The 19,464-nt window shown below is 32.9% G+C and overlaps 1 protein-coding gene and 1 pseudogene across 2 annotated transcripts; one reads left to right on the top strand and one right to left on the bottom strand.

Moving 5' to 3' along the window:
• The first annotated feature begins 14,731 nt into the window (after window positions 1–14,731).
• On the top strand, window positions 14,732–16,185 carry LOC147291281 (uncharacterized). The gene has a single exon (XM_086238014.1). The coding sequence runs from the start codon at window positions 15,411–15,413 to the stop codon at window positions 15,909–15,911; it is 501 nt and encodes a 166-aa protein (XP_086094140.1). The 5' UTR covers window positions 14,732–15,410; the 3' UTR covers window positions 15,912–16,185.
• A 1,600-nt stretch (window positions 16,186–17,785) lies between these two features.
• Window positions 17,786–19,204, bottom strand: LOC147291280 (uncharacterized; annotated as a pseudogene). Its single transcript, XR_015121098.1, has 3 exons — window positions 19,167–19,204; window positions 18,795–19,054; window positions 17,786–18,557 (listed from the first exon to the last, which is right to left on the bottom strand). The product of XR_015121098.1 is annotated as an uncharacterized LOC147291280 (transcript).
• Window positions 19,205–19,464: the final 260 nt, after the last annotated feature.

Raw genomic sequence — 19,464 nt, 5'->3', positions numbered from 1 at the left:
GCTGCAGTGAATCACAGCAACAATGAAAATTTTATTTTACCCATAATATCCTCAATTTAGTAATTATAAATAGCCACAGCAGTTTTACATTACAATTTACCAAACACCTTCATACTGCTTTTTGTACTCACAACACTTTTGAAAATATAATTTACCAAACACTCAACTGCTTTACTTAATAGCTGACTTTACTTCACAGCTGCTTTACTTCACAACCGTTTTTTCTCACAGCAATCCCAAACTAAGCCTGAAAGTCGCTGTCTAAAGCTAAAAATTCCTTGCCTAAACAAATAGGCAACAATTTTTTACTGTTGCCAGGGTTGTTGCCCTAGGACCCTTGCCTATAATTATAGGCAACGATTTCGGCGGTTGTTGCGAAATTGGCAACGGCTTTATCGTTGCCTATTGTGACTCGAAAATATAATTTTTCGAAGGATTGAGCAACGATGGCCTCGTTGCCTATTCTATTTATAGACAACGATGCTATTGTTGCCTAATATCACTACAAGAAATTTGGGTAAGGAAATCCTCATTGTCTTTTCATAGGCAACAACCATTTCCTTGCCTATTCTCACAATAGGCAAGGAAATACTTGTTGCCTTTGCATAAACAACAACCATTTCCTTGCCTCTTCTTACAATACGCAAGGAAAAGGGCGTTGCTTTTATGATATTTTGCAATTAAAAATATAGCCTGCATTTTTTTTTTTTTTGGTATTTTGCAATTAAAATACCATATACCTTTTTTTTTTTTTTGATATTTTCAACCATAAATCCATTCAACCATATAAGTCCATTTAACTATAAATCCATTCATTCAAAATCTATTCATTAAAGCAATCAATATTTGTTCAAGATAACAATCAATTGCATGTGTACCAAAACCTAGCTGCCTAGACTTACAAATTATTGTCATGGCAGCAATTTACCTACAATCTGAACATCTACACCCTTGTTCAATATGGCATGGCAGCATGTGTACTAACACTTGTACACATGTACAAAAATCAGAACCACGTGTACTAACACTTGCCTTCTTTACCAAAAATATGGCATGGCAGCATAACTTGATCTAAATATCAACAAAATGGCAAACCCTAAATATCTAATACCTCCCAACAGGGCTACAGATAAGTCAAGGTCACAAACTCTCCCTATTCAACCTGCACCTCATCAATCTGTGCTTCAGTGTAACCGCTTCATTTGTTCTTTGCATTACTCCACTGAAAACATTCAAGAAAATTACTATCAATACTGCACAGAGAATTCATTTACACCACTCAACATGCATATAACTCAAACTTCGCTTGTATACCTGCAAACGCCAAGATTAACTCAGCCACATTGAGATTTGGAAGTAGATTGAACACATCCTGCAATTTCGACCAAAACAAACATGGATGGAAACATTGAATTCACTTAATCATAATATACTTAATTTTATAATAGATCAATCTGGAAGAAAAAAAAAATGAGTATATAAGAAGAGAAATATATCAAACAAGTTACTTGCTGGAAGGCAAAAAGATGTACAAAACTACATAAACCAACAACCACACTCAATTGCATAAATCAACAAGCAAGCACATTCACTTCAGCCGGCTGGTGAAGACATCTTCAGCCAGAACTATTTAAGAACTACATAAACAAAATAAAGGAAAGGTTTATATTTTAAAAACCCAGCTCTTAGTTGGAGGGGTCAGGAACAACCATTTTCAAGTAAGTTCTAATATTTCCCTACACAATATTGTAAAAAACATATACAAATGAAACCGTATGAAAAGGGATAAAAAAGAGCACAATTAAAATGTGTAATCATGGTTCCATCCTTGGTGTGGACCCTCATACCAAAAACTGAATGTATTCAATAACCTGGGAACCAAAAAAATAATAAGAATGAAACTCCAGTTAGTCAACAATTTGGAATGTACCTCTAATAAAAATGACGCTTTATGTCTCTTTTGATCACTATCGGGAATGAGCTCTCTCAACATTTGGAATCTGCAATAGTAACTGTAAGGGTCAATCACTATGATAATGTTTTCAAATGTTATAATTCATTATAATTAGCACATACAGACTATAAAAATTATATTTATACAAACACAAATGTAATTTAAAAAATGAACGGGCTTATTTTTTGTAGGGATAATCTTTGAGTGAGGAACTAAAAAATGAACGGTTCAGATCGTTGGAAACACGATCGAAATGTGAGCTTCTACATATAAATACAATTCTTTTTTCTTAGCCTATATTCTTGTAAATCGGCAACAAATTCTGTTTTTTCCTTGTCGATAACATTAATGGGCAACGAACGATACGTTGCCTATTATTCTACAGTTGTTGCCTATGTATTGTTCAATATCTAATGTTCAATCGTTGTCCATGGCCAACCGAATAGGCAAGGACTTTTCTGTTGTTGCCTATTGTTTCGTTGCCATTCCAAGTTTTCTTGTAAATAGGCAACAAATTCTTTTTTCCTTGCCTATAACAGTAATGGGCAACGAATGAAAAAACATTAGGCAAGGAAATCATGGTTTCAATGGTTGGCGCTTCAACCTGCGTAAAAATAGGCTACGAGTTGGTACTTTCCTTGCCAATTACTCTATTTGGCAACGAAATAAGCGTTGCCTATTCCAAATGATTCATTGCTGAGGAGTTTTTCAATACCAATTTCAGATTCGTTGCCATGTGCAACTATTCCTTGCCTATTGTTTCGTTGCCTATTCCATATTTTCTTGTAGTGATGGCTTAGGGTTTAGGTCTCGGGTTTTGGGCAGAGCCTTAGTAAATTTTACCCTTTGAGTTGAAAAAATGTAATTTTAAATTTGTCAATTAATGCCTTATTTCAAGGTATTATCATAAAATTTTTTTTTAATTATTTGCTATTAATTTATGAAGTTGAATATTAAGATTTTTCATTTCTAATTTTCGTTTTCAAATTTCAAAGTTTTCTGCGTTTTCCAAATTAGTGTGTACTAATGCCTTATTTCAAGGTTTTATCCTTTTTTTTTTTAGTAATCAATTGTCATTTATGTTTGACTTTGAAAATTAAGTACTTCTTTTTTTTATTTTGTTTTCAAATTTCAAAATATGTGTTTTTTTGTCCAAATTATGTATTACGACCAATGTTTAAAGATCGATTAAGAAGAAACGTCATTTACGTTTTCCAAAGATCCTTAAGCTTACATCCTCACTTGTTCTTTAGGTTAATAATTTTAAAATTTCAACATGCATAGTGTTTTTTGCAGTATTTTTTAAGTTTCCTTTCATCCTCACTTACAGGTAAGTAACGTGTTATTTTTCTTTGGTTGTGTTTATGGTTTCTTCGATCTTCTTTTTCTTCTTCTTTGATCTTCTTTTTCTTTGATTTTTTTTTCATCTTCTATTCTTCTTCTTCTTCCTCCCATCTTTTTCTTCGATCTCTTTTTTTGTTTTTTTTAACACCAAGCCCTCCATGATTGTGGTTCTTGTTTTTCTTCCACATTTTTTTACCTGAGTAATAGGTGATGAAACCATTGGTATATATATCTCAAAAGGAGGTTGGTAATTATATATACCTCAAAATGAGGTTGGTAATTATATATACCTCAAAATGAGGTTAGTAATTATTTATTTTTCTTGACTTGAGAGATAGGTATCAACCATTGGTATATATACCTCAAAAGGAGGTTGGTAATTATATATACCTCAAAATGAGGTTGGTAATTATATATTTTTCTTGACCTGAGAGATAGGTATCTTTTTCTTTATCTTCTTTTGTTTTATATACCTAAGTCCAAGGTATTTGTATTTGTATATCTTAGTGCTATGTTTGTATTGTGCTAGATTTGTTATATATATTTTTATTAGATATTTTTCTCTTTTTTTACCCAAAGTGGAGGCTTACTATGTTCATTTTTTATCTATATTATATGTATATTGGGTGTTTAATTTTTTGTATTTGAGTGTTTATATGTTGATGTTCATAATTAGTAACAATTTTTTTAAAAAAAAAAAAATTGGATGCATGAATCATGAAATTTCATCAATAAAAACATTCAAAATTAGGAGTAATAAATACCTCAAATCATGGATCTTTAAATATTGGTCAAATTGGAGCAATATCATGTTTTGTAAATATCCACAAATTCATGTCTAAGACATTATCTGACGTAGGGTTGCACTTTGGTTTGGTTTTTACCGAACCAACCGACTACAGACTGAAATTTTTTCAGTTTGGTAAACCGATTTTCACAATTCGAAAATCCAAAATCCAAAATCCAAAACCAAAAAAAAAAAAAAAAAACTGGTAAATCGACCGATTACCGAAAATTATTACTGAAATAAACCGAATCGATTATTACCGAAAAAATCAAAATATATACCAAAAAATTGAAACAATTACTAAAATTTAATTATATATGCTTATATAATACTATTATGTAACTACTATTAGTTATATCTACTATTAAATATAATTTATGTTAGTGGTACAATTACAAAATGCACCTACCAACTATAAGTGGTATTTCAGATTGGTCCATGAACAAAAAAATGTTTCAAATTAGTTCACTAATTAATAGAAAGTTACAAAATAACATATCCATTATGAATTCCGTCAAAAAAGATAGTTAAATGCCACTTTGGATAACGATGACGTGGATTTTTTGAATGATGTGGATACCAAATTTGCTTCACATGGATTAATAATGTCATATTGATTAAAAAAATAAAAATAAAAATTAACAAAACTTTTAAACCCTCTAAAAATAAAATTAAATATGACATCATTAATTCATGTGATTTAAATTTGGTATTCACATCATTCAAAAATCCACGTCAGCACTGTCTACACTGACATTTAACGTCCTTATTAACGAAATTTGTAACGAATGTGCTATTTTGTAAATTTTTACTAGTTAGCTAGTGTACTAATTTGAAATAATTTTTTGTTCATGGACTAATTTGAAATACCCCCTATAGTTGGTGGCTTATGTTAGTGGTATAATAAATATTAAACTACTAATATTATAAATAACTATAAGAAAATATAATTGTATAATGTTGTCATATTAATATTATCAAAAGTATGAATTAAGATATATAGTCATTCTCTAATAAAGTAAATTTTATTAATTTTAGGAAAAAAAGAACTTTATCTTTAGGTAAGTAATTAACTTATATATATATATATACTCAAATTTATCGGTATATATACATACTAAATTAATAGGATATATACTAATATATATTATTAAACTACTTATACTAGTATATATTACTAATATTAATATTATTGCAATTAATATTAGTACTATACTAAACTACCGATACTACTCGTGCAAATATATATTCATTAAACATTATATGTTATGCATCATATTAATTAAATTTCAATTTATATTCGTATATAATAATTAGTATTATTATAACTAAATCGAAAATGAACCGAAGAAAACCAAAAGTATTCGATACCAAAATTACCGAAATCGAACTGAAAACTAAAGTTTACAAAAAATTACCGAACCGAAAAATATCGAAATTTTTTGTTTTGGTAAGCCCCAATACCGAACAGACTGATTGGCAGCCCTAATCTGACGTGGAAAAAAAACTCTCACACACATTTATTTACTTACTAGGCCTACTCTAAAATTGGATATTCAAAATGGTGTTATATCTAAAAGACCCTATTCCAAAATTGAATTGTATATATATATATATATATATATATGCATGAATCATAAGACTGCATTTGGGTCTCAAGTGTGTGCATGATCCTTGCCATGCTGCCGGCTTCTGGATTATTCTAGATTTTAATTATTTGCGATTCATTGCCAATTAACGAGATTAAGCAGAAATTTATGTATTAATTATGCACTTCATTGCTATCTAGACAACTAATTAATTAAGGACAATATATAACATTTTTAGAGGAATGTATTAATTATGTACCACGCATGCATGCACCTTAATTCCCATAATCTTGAACTCTGCCACAAAGAGCCTAACGACAAGCAAATTAAGTAGGTGCATCAACCTTATTAATTTAATGAGCTAGGTCTGTATGCTACTGTTTTTCGGAAACCCTACATGCAGATGGTTTCATTATTTTCTTAGATTTTATCTAAAATTGTCCAATCCTACGTGTTTAGAGTATAAGGAAAAAGATATGCCAATAAGATATGCTGATCTTTTCAATATTAAACTTACATGTTATTATCTTCGAAGTTAGCTACTGTACGTTAAAACCGCATGAACTGGCCGGGGCGCAACTACATTCAGACTACATGGGCTGTAGCCCAGGTAGCTCTTGTGTAAAAATATTAACATTATGTATGTTTTAGCTCAAAAATTTATATATAGTTCACACAATTAAGAGTTATTTAGTCAAATCTATTGAGTTTTAGCTTAATTTTTTCATCTTAACTCAAAAGTTAGCCCAAAAATTTACATATAACTCACCCAAATTTTTTTTGTTATTATTGTATGTTTTATAAAATGGAGTTTGATTTATAAAATTTTATTTAGATCTTACTTCTAAGAAGATTATAGTATATATGTACCTAGAGGAAAAACAGAATAGTCATTAAATTAACTTAATTATGATAATATTATTGCTAGCGCCGGCCACCCGTTCCTGAAATTCCTGGTTCCGCTTTTGCGCATGCATGAACCTAATTACTCATCCTTAAAAATTTGTTTGTATATGGAAGATTGCACAAGCAGGAGCAATTTATAATATAATAACAAATTATATTTAATTTGATTTTCATGACATTTATAAGGGTAGCTGAGCTTTCCAAAAAAACATATAGTTATTTCTGTCGAGCTTGATGGAGACCAATGGGAAGAGAACTGGCCGGTGATAAAAGACGAAGACGGTGAAGAGCAAAAACATGAGAAAAGAAAAATAAGAGGGTGAAAGAGTTAGGCGTGGAGATGGGGATTGGGGAGGCTCTTATACCATAACATATTTTGGAATTGATATATTATTACTCTGCTTTAACATTTTGCAAAGGCCTATACTTATAGGCATGCACACATTTAAGTATATATCAAAATGGAGTACTCTATCACAGAAAATTTACACATAACTGAAATAGTACAGACTGAACCATTTACCGACCAAATCCCACACAAACTCAAGTTGGCTTTATCCTTGGTGTATGCCTATCCATATCCGAAATATTATAGAATTTATTGTTAAATATCTCACATCGTTAGGATTCAATTGAGTTGTACAGTATATAAGCCTTAAAAAATCATCTCCTTACAAGCCGGTTTTAAGGGAGAGTTAGACCCGTGGGGCTGTAACATGGTATTAAAGCTCATACTGTGTATTCCTGAGCATTTTGGACCAACTGAGTAACCCATTTGTTGAGTTTTGCTGCCATGTGGCAACTGTTTTAACTTGGAAAATGTGTGGTAGGACGAGTGGCTACACATGTTGGAGTTGTACTTTGACACAACCTGTTGTGGTCTCATAGTTGCCTAAGGGTTTGTGGCCTAAGTAAACATAAGAAGTTCAACTAGGATTATACCTTGAAGCTTATATGGATTTATGTGTTTTGCTTTACTAAGGTTAAGGGGATTCCTATTACTTAGAGGACAATGAATAATTAGTGTCCTAGGCTAATATTGTTATCCTATGAGTTCTGTAATGGGTTAGACTCATAGGCTGCCACTCTATATAAAGTCGAGATCCCCTTTGCAGACAAATAATCACAATTTAGTTTACTCTCCATCTAGTAGTTTGTGCTAAAGGTATGTAAGTGCAAGGAAGATTCTTGACTCTCAATCATCGACGATGGACGCAACTATGGACGCAACTATGGTGATGTGGTAAACTCAGGTATGTGTTTTATTTATACAAGTTACTAAAGTCAACATGTGGTATCAAAGCATGGCTTGTATGATTAAAACCTAAAAGAAACATGTCTTGCCTAATTGTTTGCACACTCTATTAAACGATTAGGGTTAATCTTGAGAATATATAAAGGATTACATGTATAAGATCACTTGTTTATAAATCTGATTGATCGTGTGTAATCCATGATTATTGTTGATGTGAGTATGAAGGTTTCCTGCACTAACAGTTTTCATCTGCTGCAAGTTTTCTATGATTCTTATATTCAAGTGTTTGTTATATCATGTAACATTTAATTAAAACTTCTTGTTGCTGTTTAGGGGTTTAGACACTACTACGGTTTCTCATGTCACAAGTAACAAACCCTAAAACCAAAAGGCTATAAAGTTTGATCAATTAAACTATTTGACTTTATTTTTCAACTATATGTTTGTATGTATTAGATATATTTGATCTCAATTTATTTTTCAACTATATGTTTGTATGTATTAGATATATTTGATCTCAAGTTTTATTATATTTGAAGGTTGTGATCAATGTTTTAGGGGTCTTTGGACCAATTAAGCAAGCCTCTCGCGGCTTATTTGGTTTAAAAAGACCCTAAACAAAGGTGTAATTATCAAATTGCATTATCAATACATGATAGGTGAAGTAATTTTCTGTCCATAGATGATTATTACTTCATCATGGTTAGTATATATGATTATGGCTGGCATAGAAAGTAAAACTATATAGGCTATTAAAGGGTCTCCTTCTGTCCATAGATGTTGGAGGTTCTTTATAAAGCTAGTTTGTGTAGTTTTATGATCTAGTGCTACAACATTATTTACTCTCAGCCTATAGGTGTGAGTTAATTGTGTTTATATGGCTTTTCTTGGGAATTAAGTTTAATGTTTATATTAAATTTTTAGTTATGAATTTCTCTGCTATCAATTCCATTTAACCCCTGACTTGTAGCAATTTTAAGAAGTGGAACGAGTTTTGCATCTGTTTTTCCGTATGGAAATTGACAAAGAAAAAAACACTTAGGCATCAAACATATATATATTAATTAACTTGAAATCTTGATCTATAAATAAAAGTCTCATTAGATGGCTTATGTATGTGATCAGTTTTGACTTAGATGTAATTAATTTGTATGATCGTTACAGTTATTCATTTAATTTGGAATTCATATTAAAGATTGTTTGTTGGTCACCAAAGTGACCAAACAACCCAAACTAGAAGGTTTCATGAATATCAAATTAAGTGATAATTAAGTAATTACTCAAGTTTTAGAGATGCATATAAATAAACTTAAACCTTGTAAGTTTTTAAGGTTTGAATAACATGGAGTCATTTTGTGGAGACATATTGTAAGTCTTAATTTACTGGTTTTTATAACTATAGGTACACATTAAGTACATGGCTACCATATGTATTATATTTTTATAAGCATATTATTAATCGTTAAATACTGAACGTTTTTTGTTTAGGGGAATTAATGTTGTGCTGTTTTGATCAATCCTTATAAACCACAATAATTGTTTTTGTACTAATTACTTTTGCCTCAAGGAATAGCAAACGTTTATGTGAAATTGATATAATTTGGTAATTTGTTCAGTGTTAGCACATTAACAATCATATTGCAACGTGATGAAGGCTCTCCAATCATTTATGTGATTATCATATATATATGAACTGTTTGTTTTTGCTTTTGCTCTTATAGTAGAAATTGGGGAAAGATACGTTCATTAAATTTCTACTTTATAACGTGACTTTGTGAGACCTTAATTTGATCAGTGCGTGAGAGCTAAAAGTTTTGTAAACTTAAGGGTTAATGCTCACTTATATATGATTATGAATATAAGGGGTAACTTGTATGTGTCTTATGTAGATTGGTTTTGAATATCCAAAGTTAACAAAACCCTTATGGCGAGGACTATACAACTACGTACCAATAAGGAAAATAGATTATCACCCGAAAGAGACTTGGGTATCTAAGTATATACTAATCTATGATATATCAATTTGCATTCTATTAAATATTATTATGGATGATTAATTTCGTTGGACGAAACATTGTTCTAGAAGAAGCACTAGCATTAAATGGCTTATAATTGACGTGTGATTATATACATGAGTTGTGTGATTCTTGCTTTGGCTTATGTACGTGAATTACTTGGATAGAAGATTGTTTAATTATATTATTCGCTTTTGAAGTTCCTGATCTGTATATCATGGCTTAAAGTTTAAATGATGTTTTAAAGGTATTCTCTTAATTAAGTTTACATCCAATTGTCCGAGCGAATATGCATTACAGATTTAAGATATATATTTCTCTTTTAACACATATAGCAAATCGATTGTTTAATTTAGTCTGCACCGCACGCGCACACACACACACACACACACACACACATATATATATAATGATTACAGTTTCATTCAAAATAGAATAGATCTATATATTCAAGTTTATCTATATTTATTATCTGATTGGTGCCCATACATTCAATTATATGTATCGTTTGAATTTCATTCATAGTATATTATCCAAAGATTGAGAAGGAAATTCATACATGAGCTATTTTGCCTTATTGGTTGTTTTTCATGTACGCTACTGTGATGGGTGTTTGGTTCTCTCATTTACTGACATGGGTATTGCTTGGAATTACTTACGGCACAAAAGACCTTTTATTGCTCATTAATGTTTATAGCATTCAATTACATATGTGTTGCAGATTTATGATATATTATTCATCCATAGTCAATAATTATTGTGAGCCACTAATTAATTTTATTCCTGTTATTTGGTCATACATTATATTAATTATAGAATAACCATTTGCAACATCTAGAATAATAAAGGAAATAAGGAATCATCACTCAAGAAATATGTATGATATTCTTTGAATCATCACCCGGTCAAAAGGAATTTATGGGACTACTAAGGATAATTGAAGTTATTCTCGCATATTGTTTTGGTGTGCTTATATTCATATTTAATCATGAACTCTTCTGCTATAAATAATTATGTTTTCATTGAGTTAAGGTTCTTATTTGGTTGTTTGGTACTTTGTTTTTCTTGTACCTATAAGAAATTTTGGAATACAGTATCCATTAAAGAGATTTCTTAGATGCATTGGTGTAATTATAGAGGTATTTTTGTTAGGAAAAATACGTTAAGGCTTATGTTATTGCATGTTGCATGTTGCATGTTGCATATTGCTTGTTTAATCATCAAAACACCATTCTTCAAGAGTTCTTAAAGTGATGCATGAAGTGAATTTTATTATTTGTGAAAGGGTCCCTAGACATGATAGCCGACCCATTGAATATAGTTGTCCCTAATTCAGTTTTCCAGAAGGATGTCACCAACATGGGGGTACTATCTAGTTTAATTTAAAGATGCCCTAATTTAGTGGGAGCTATTTAGCTTTTAATTTGCTAATTTTTGATTAAGTTATTTGTTTTAAGTTGGTGATTCATGGATATGTTTTAAAGTTAAGGAGATACTTATGAATACAAGTTGATGTTCAGCTAAAGAAAGCAAGCTATGGTTTATTTAATTATACTTGTTTTTGCTGAATAAAATTCATTAAAGTTTAATGCATGTACTGTTTATTAGATATATAAAGGCAGATTTATTGAAATATGATAAAGGAGGATCTTGTGGAATGATAGTAACTTAAGAATTTCCATATGCATTCAAGTAACACATCAGGAAGATATATTAATCATTTTATTCCCATTGTCTTGTTGGCGTCTCATGTGGATATGAGCTCTTGCATATGTAGTTTCTAAAGTTCAGGATAATGTATTAGTCCAAAAGTTTTTGAAGCTCTATGTAAGAGGTCATATTTGACGAGAGGCATGCTAGGAATTTGATTTAGTTGAATTTTGTGTGCATTAAAGGATCACTACTGAAGCTACATTGGTACCTATTCGACCAAGTGGGAGAATGTTGGAGTTGTATTTCGACACAACCTGTTGTGGTCTCATAGTTGCCTAAGGGTTTGTGGCCTAAGTAAAGATCAGGAGTACTTCAATTAGGCTTATACCATGAAGCCTATATGGATTTATGTGTTTTGGTTTACTAAAGCTAAAGGGATTCCTATTACTTAAAGGGCAATAAATTAGTGTCCTAGGCTAATATGGTTATCCTATGAGTTCAGTAATCTCATAGGCTGCCACTCTATATAAAATTGAGATCCCCTTGCACAAAGATAATCACAATTTAGTTTACTCCCTGACCATCTAGTAGTTTGTGTTAAAGGTCTGTAAGTGCAAGGAAGATTCTTGACTCTCAATCATCAACGATGGACGCAGCTATGGTGTTGTGGTAAACTCAGGTATGTATTTTATTTATACAATTTACTAAAGTCAACAGCACGTGCTCTACATCATCCAATATAAATTGTCCACGTATTTAGCTTAAGTGACGCTACATGTTTGGACCTCTTCTTCTATTGATAATTGGTTTCCTTCATATGGAAGCCACTATTCTTATTCTGAAGTGCAAGCTAGCTTGATCTGCTTGGAATCATTGAAGATGCATGTTGAAACTTGTCCAAATTACATTTTTGTCTAATAAAAATGAAAAAAAAAAAAGATATGAATCTTTTTAGTCTAGAGCATCTGCATGTGCGTTGGTGTCGTCAATAGATCTAAACATTCTGCTATGCTTCAGTTTCTCCATATCATAAAATGTTCTTACATTCACAGTTGGTGCGTCTTCATCTCATACACTGCCTCATCTTGAGATTTGTTTTGATGGTGTTTCAATTGAGCAAAGACAAACTCTTCCTGTGAACCTTGAGGGACCATGTGGAAATTAATTTTCAGTATCATATATAACATAATAAAATTGTACTTGCATCTTGGCTCACGATCTTAATAAAATTACCTGATTTATTCTAGATATCGATCTGAACATTTCTTGCACTTAAATAGTGGCATGCTCAATTTTTTGCCCTCAAGGGTTCATAACCGGCCTTACCCCTTCAAAAGTTGAAAGGCTTCTCTTTGATCTCTGCTATATGGATGTCTCCACCACCTATACATTTCTTGAGATTAATATATTCCTTTTTCAACAATATTAATTATATATATATATAATTGTTGATTAATTTGATTTTTATATATGTATAAGCTCATGTGATATTAACATCCAATAAAAAAGGTTAACATTTAATTCTGAAATAATATTACTTAAATATTGTGTATATATATAGATTAGCTTACTTATACGCGCGACCCTTAATTAATTTTAGTTAACAGATATATAGGCAAAGGCATAAGAACTTATAATTAAAGTTACGGCATTAATGCTAGGGTGTCCTAATTTTGTGCCCTAATGACATGAAATTTCATGTCAATTAAACTATTAATAATATTGAAGCCACCTCATAAATCACTTGCCACGTCATATTGTTTTTAATGACCACTGTAACCTTTATTGGAAGTTTAACAAAAATTGACTTAAAAAAAAATTCCAACTCCCAACCATTTAACCCTAAATACCATCACATCATCTCTTATCCAACATTCTAATCTAGTATATGGAAGAGTTATGTTCTAACTTATTCATATTTTACTATTGACGTACAGTTTGTTAAGAAAGCCAAGTGAAGAATAAATTTGTAAATTGCAGTTTGCAAATACTAGAATTTTATCCCCTTACCTTGAGAACTGAAAGGCTTTGATTTTTGGGGAAAACTGATTTTATTTCTCTTTTGGGTTTATTAAATAGTGGAATTTAAATTGAAAGAGACTCAACCAAATAAAAAAAAAATTGCAAGAGAAAGAGAAGAAATGAAGTAAATGAAAGTTTTTTTATCACAGTATTAGAGAAATAGAGCAGTACACGTACTGCTAATGTTGAGATAAACACAAGATTCTGGATTGCAATACAAGCATTAATTCTTGAGAGTTGGAAATACGTTTTCTTCAATCTGTTTCCTCTTCAAGATCAAACCCGGCCAATTCTTTTCAATCTTTGCATTAGCAGATTTGTGAGATAAACTAAGTGGGAGAAACACTGTTCGACCAAAAAAAGAGAGGGATCAGAAACACTTACTAAAAGGGTTTAATTGGAGATTATTTGGGCAAAGTAGTCTTGTGATTAATTGATATATTAAATAAATAATATGATGTGGCAAATAAGTAACGTTGTATATATAATAATTTTGCCACATCGTGTTAGGCCACATAAATCTTGTGCCATAGTAGGGTACAAAATTTTTAATTTCTCTTAAAGTTATTGTTGAACTCACATTGATCACTCTCTTCTTGATCAGTTTTTTGATGTCGATGAGAATTTAAGATATTTTTATTTTCGGATTAATTTTTTGATTATCATCATCATATCAATATTGTCGTCAGGGCCATACAGGACAGTGCAATTTTCTTGATCATGACTTCATGACTACGTAGTTGTTTTTTTTTTTTCTTTATCAACACCTCCCAAAGGCGCACCAACAAGTTCAATTGTGGCTGCAGTATCAGCGTCCTCCTCTTCTTTATCTACATTAGAAATACACAGATGTTCTGACCAATTCAAAAAAATAATAAAAAATACACAGATGTATAGGAATATAATAGATCCATCGATATTCAATTCCCAAATGTATCATGACATCAAGTTACTATTCATTAATTCATTTCAAATATATGAGCGTCGAATATATGCGTGTATAGATTGCTAAGGTTGGATTTTATCTAACCATTGAATTTAACAAAACATAACATTTTGATTCATCCAACTGTTAATATAAATGCGAACCATAATATAAGATAGGAACAATTGGTATAATTAAACCTTATTTATTTGTTAATGTATGATTTAAGTATTTAACAACTGGCAAAACGAAATTCCTTGACTATTCGCTCAAAGAGCAAGCTGATCGAGTCCAAAACCCAACAAGGTTCTTCGAAGTTGCATGAAGAACACACCAAAACGTGGGACCAAACAAGCATCCACGCCAATGACCAATCTGATGAGGATGGCTCTTCTAAGATAAGTTCCAATCTACAAGTGACCCACATTTTCAAGAAACATGAAAATATCGATATCCCTCTATGACAGCTCAGCAAATTGACTCATAACACAGCCCTATAATGGCCCAATGATCAACAGTTGACCACTTCTTCGTATTCGTCAAACCCAGAATTTGTGGCCATGATTTGACTTTTGCCATCGAACCCAAACAGTAGATCGAATTGGATGGTCATGATCAATTGTGTTTGTGTGTGCGTCTTTCTCTATATCCAATATTATCATATATCTTTAAGTGAATTAGCTACGCGTAATCTAATTGGCATGACAAAGTCATGGCTTACAAATTTCTTGTATTCCAAGTTACAGGTTCCCCAAATTCCCAACTCCTATATATATGCGCCTGAATGCCCTCCAAAACCAAACACGAACGCTTCAAACACATTAAACAATTTGTTATTTTCAAGGTTCAAGCACTTCCGCCGGATCGAACCTGCAGCCCTACCGGTTAAGAAAGAAGTTTAGCCAATCCTTGTACAGCCAGATCAATCTCATCATCCTTATCTCTATATATATCATATCCATGGAAAAGCCAGAAGGATATCCAGAAGTAGATGCTCCAGAAACCGAGCTCCCAAACACCAGAACATCATTTTTGGGCACGAAGAACGATATGTCACTACTAGAAAGTGGTCTACTACGAAGAAGTTGGAGTGGCGTGGGTGACGATTACTACAGATTCGAATCAAAAGCTGGTAAGTCAGTCGATCCAAGGTTGCTAGCGTTGCTAGAATTCTTCAGGGAGCTCTATTTTCGGAGACATGAACTGTTCAAGAAAACCTTTCCGGGGCGTCACGATAAGTTCTTTCTTGATATGGTAAGGAAATTGGGTGAGGTTTTATCGCAAGTGAACTCGGATCAGACCAAGATGAGGACTATGCAGAGGAGTCTGAGCATTGGTTCGCCGCGTGAACTGAAAGGCGGCGAATCAGAGCTCAGGCTCGAGCGGTTTAAGGTAACAACTATTAATGTGGATGATGGTGGCCAGGGTGGTGATAAAACCAAGTCCAGTGGTTCCAAATAAAGTATTGGGAAAACACAGCGAGGATGGCATCCAAATGGTTAGTGGTTCCAAGGAAAATAGTGGTCTTGGAGAATATTTTGACTTTTTATTGGATATTCTTTGATTCTTTGTTAGGAGATATATACAATGGGCCAAAGCCCAGTTCTGTGTGCATGAATAATCTGTTGACTGGCTTTGCACAATTGCATCGAAGTTCACAGTGTAAAGAGACAACATTCTCATTATTTGGTTGCAAATACAATACATATATAAGCTAATATTCTTTTTTCACAAATATTTGGCATGTTTTGTTACTCTGAACATAATATTTAGTATATTACCGTTGGTTTGGCTCATTTCAACATATATTGGCCCAATTACATTGGGAAGAATTTTTTTTTTTTTTGAATAAAGCATATTATTGTATTAAAACAGCCAAAAAGACAGAGATAATACAAAATATGAGCCCAAAAGCATACAAGAAAACAAAAACCCACAAAAGTGGAGCAAAAAAGCCCACAGAAATTTGAAGATCTCATAACATCGGCATCGAGTAGATACTATAGCCATCAAACGGAGCCAAAGAGGCACCGTAGGAATTAGCGAACTAGTCGCGTTTGGGTTCACGATCCTACCAACATCTCTAAGTCGAGGCTGACAATAGCGCAAAGTGATGGATGTGGCAATAGTAACCGGTGGAAATATGACCGGTACCGGCGAAAATAGTGACTTCCTAACACCTTGTGATGAGCGCCAGAGAAAACCTGAAAGCATCAAAATACAAAACAAACAAAATCTGAAAATCTCTCACAAATAGAGGAGGAGAAACTCTCACAAGGAGAGATGAAAATGCTCTCACTTATTGGGATGAGAGTATCCTAAAGGACAAAAATAAAAACACAAAAAAAGAAAAAGAAAAACAAAGGAGAGAGGGGCAAAGGGAGGAGCAGTCTGTGAGAACAGAAGGGCCGCCCCTCCCCCATGGAGAGGTTGAGGAGAGGAGAGAGTTTTTTCTTTTGGAGTCATTGGGAAGGATTTGGATGCTCTTTTTTTTTTGTACAGGATTTGTTACATTACAATAACTTTGATTTGGATAGTGGGCAATCTCTTCTTTAGAACCAAAGTGTATGGAAGTTAATTTGGTCTTTTATGGGTATAGATTAATCAGCGACCATTGGTTTCCAATATTTATTGTAATTAAGATTTGTTCATTAAAGAGTTCTGTGTGTACCATTCAATAAATAATGCAACACATTGGTAGACATGCAAAATACTGGCGATATAGGCTTCACAGATAGCCTTAAAATGAAAAGATAGCACACACCCTCTGGGGTTTAGTCTGTTTTCACTTTATACCCTAAACTTTTGAAATTTACACGAGCATCCCTTCAAGCTTTGAAGTGACATGATCGCTAACATTCTCAAATATGGGCTTCATTTTGAAGCCAAGTGATATTTTCCAAATGGTTGATGATAACTTCTTCATACTTGATATCACAATCTTCATGTGGGGGCTTATGTGCGTATCACAGAAAAGAATGAGAAAGCTCATGCATGATAACTTAATACCATCAGTTAATGCAATCACAGCTGAAAGATTTCATACCCATTCAAGTAAAAGGAATAGAGAAACAGGTAAAATAAATGCCAGTCAAGTAATCCATGGAAAAGAGAAAAGTAGAAAACAGTATAACAGATATAAGACATACCATTAATTGTCAATAATATCAGTTTGGATCTGGGGCTTTAGTTGCAACATGACATTGCAATTCTTGTCCTGCCATTTCTTTATTCACATGAGACCGACTAGCAAGTTACCATTGTGCATTGATGCGATTATATCCATTGTCAGAAAGCATTCCCCATATACACAGCTAATCATATACATGGCCAGATTGATATCTATATTCATGAATTCAGAATTCATCGTAAGATAAAACAGATGCAGGTCCACGCACTGCTGACAACTATAACAGTGAGCTAGTGAACATGATAATGTGGTGGAATAAGAACAAGAATAGAGTGAATTCATATATTCAATGAAGTACGGAGACATTTGACAAGAATAGAATGAATTCATATATTCAATCCCCCTATGAGCAGCTGTTCTGCTTAAACAGGTCCAAGAAAGTCAGACTTGAGGAGAGCTGTAGTCATCAAATCTTTTTAGAGTAAAGATTTTTCCTTACTACATATCAACTCAAAGCCAAGAGGATATAAAGGGTCATGTGAGTTGCCTCCAGCATGCATAGGCAGCTGTTAAACCCTTTTAAACCATGTCACTGGTAGTTGGCCGTCTAAGTCATAATCTCCAAAGATAGCATCTGCAATTCCCTCTCCTTCACTACCAGGGGAACCAAGCAGCATCACGATCTGCCTATCTTTTCCAAGAGCCATGGCTCTAAAAGTAGGGTCTTCCAGAGATCAGAATCACCAATGTGGGGGGATTCTGTCAGCAACTGACTTTATGACATCAGTTCCATTGAAGGGGATCACGAGCTCCGAATTTTCGCCCATGCCTTCTGCGTATGGAGCTTCACCAACAGCTACAACTGCAAAAGAGATATCTTGATGGGCTAAGGTGTCTGTTGAAGGATATAGCTCATAAATTATATCTGTATCAATCGTCTCCAACTGCCTTCTTAATAGCTTCCAAGATGGTTGTGCCTAAATATGTAAATGATCTAATTAGTAAAGTGCACCTGTGCAATCAAGACCTCTTGTTATAATAGCTTTCAAACACTTCTCAGATTCTGGTTCAAAACTTGAAACAGGAAACTTACTAAAAAGCATGATGTATGAGAGTTAAAATCCTAGTCTTATTAACACATATATTGTCACATTGATCAACAATTAGCCTTTTAATTATTAAAATCTCAGGCAAATAGCAACTTAATACCATACCAATTGTTATCCTGCCACTCTTTCCATGCCTAGTAGCTGTCCACCCTCCACACTGATTTCCAAGATCATCAGCATGTGTTCCAGCAACAGGTATTCTTTTAGCTTTTCTGTCTAATGGTAGAAAAAGTTTCATCGGGTCCTTTCCATTCTTAAACAGAACCAAGGAACTGTGAAGTGCTTCTTGTGCAAGATCTCTGTGCAGCTGCACAACACATTGAAGTAAAAACTGTTCAAGTACTAAATTGATCAGAACTGGTTTTCTGTAAGGGTTGATAAATCCAAAGCATTAGATGGTCACTGTGCCTCAAAATGTGAGTAATATTCTAAGAACACAATAAATGCTCAATTGGAAACTTTCTAATAATAACAAACATAAGCATGTGTTTTCGAATGAGGCGAATACAACACATGGTGACCTCTGCAAATTACCTTGCAACCAACTCTTTCCTGCAAGGATCTATCAGTGAAAAAATGTTCAAAAAGACCAGGAACAAACTTCACTCTCAGTATTCTTTCAACAGCATCATCTATCCTGGAAGCTGGTATCGCCCCAGATTCCACCAGACACACTAAATCCTCAATGAATTGCTCAAATCCAAAAGGCACCATGACCTGCATACCATCTCAATTAGACAAATGAAGAAGTAAAAATGAAGGACATCAACAAATA

This window comes from Dryas octopetala, chromosome 3 (assembly GCF_963921425.1).
Source record: "Dryas octopetala chromosome 3, drDryOcto1.1, whole genome shotgun sequence".
Taxonomy (NCBI): Eukaryota; Viridiplantae; Streptophyta; class Magnoliopsida; order Rosales; family Rosaceae; genus Dryas; species Dryas octopetala.
Note: the sequence above shows the minus strand (reverse complement) of the source record. Positions and strands in the feature narration are given on the sequence as shown.

Bases quoted from the DNA above. Each gene is read 5' to 3' on its own strand.
- LOC147291281 (XM_086238014.1), top strand. From the start codon at position 15,411: ATGGAAAAGCCAGAAGGATATCCAGAAGTAGATGCTCCAGAAACCGAG.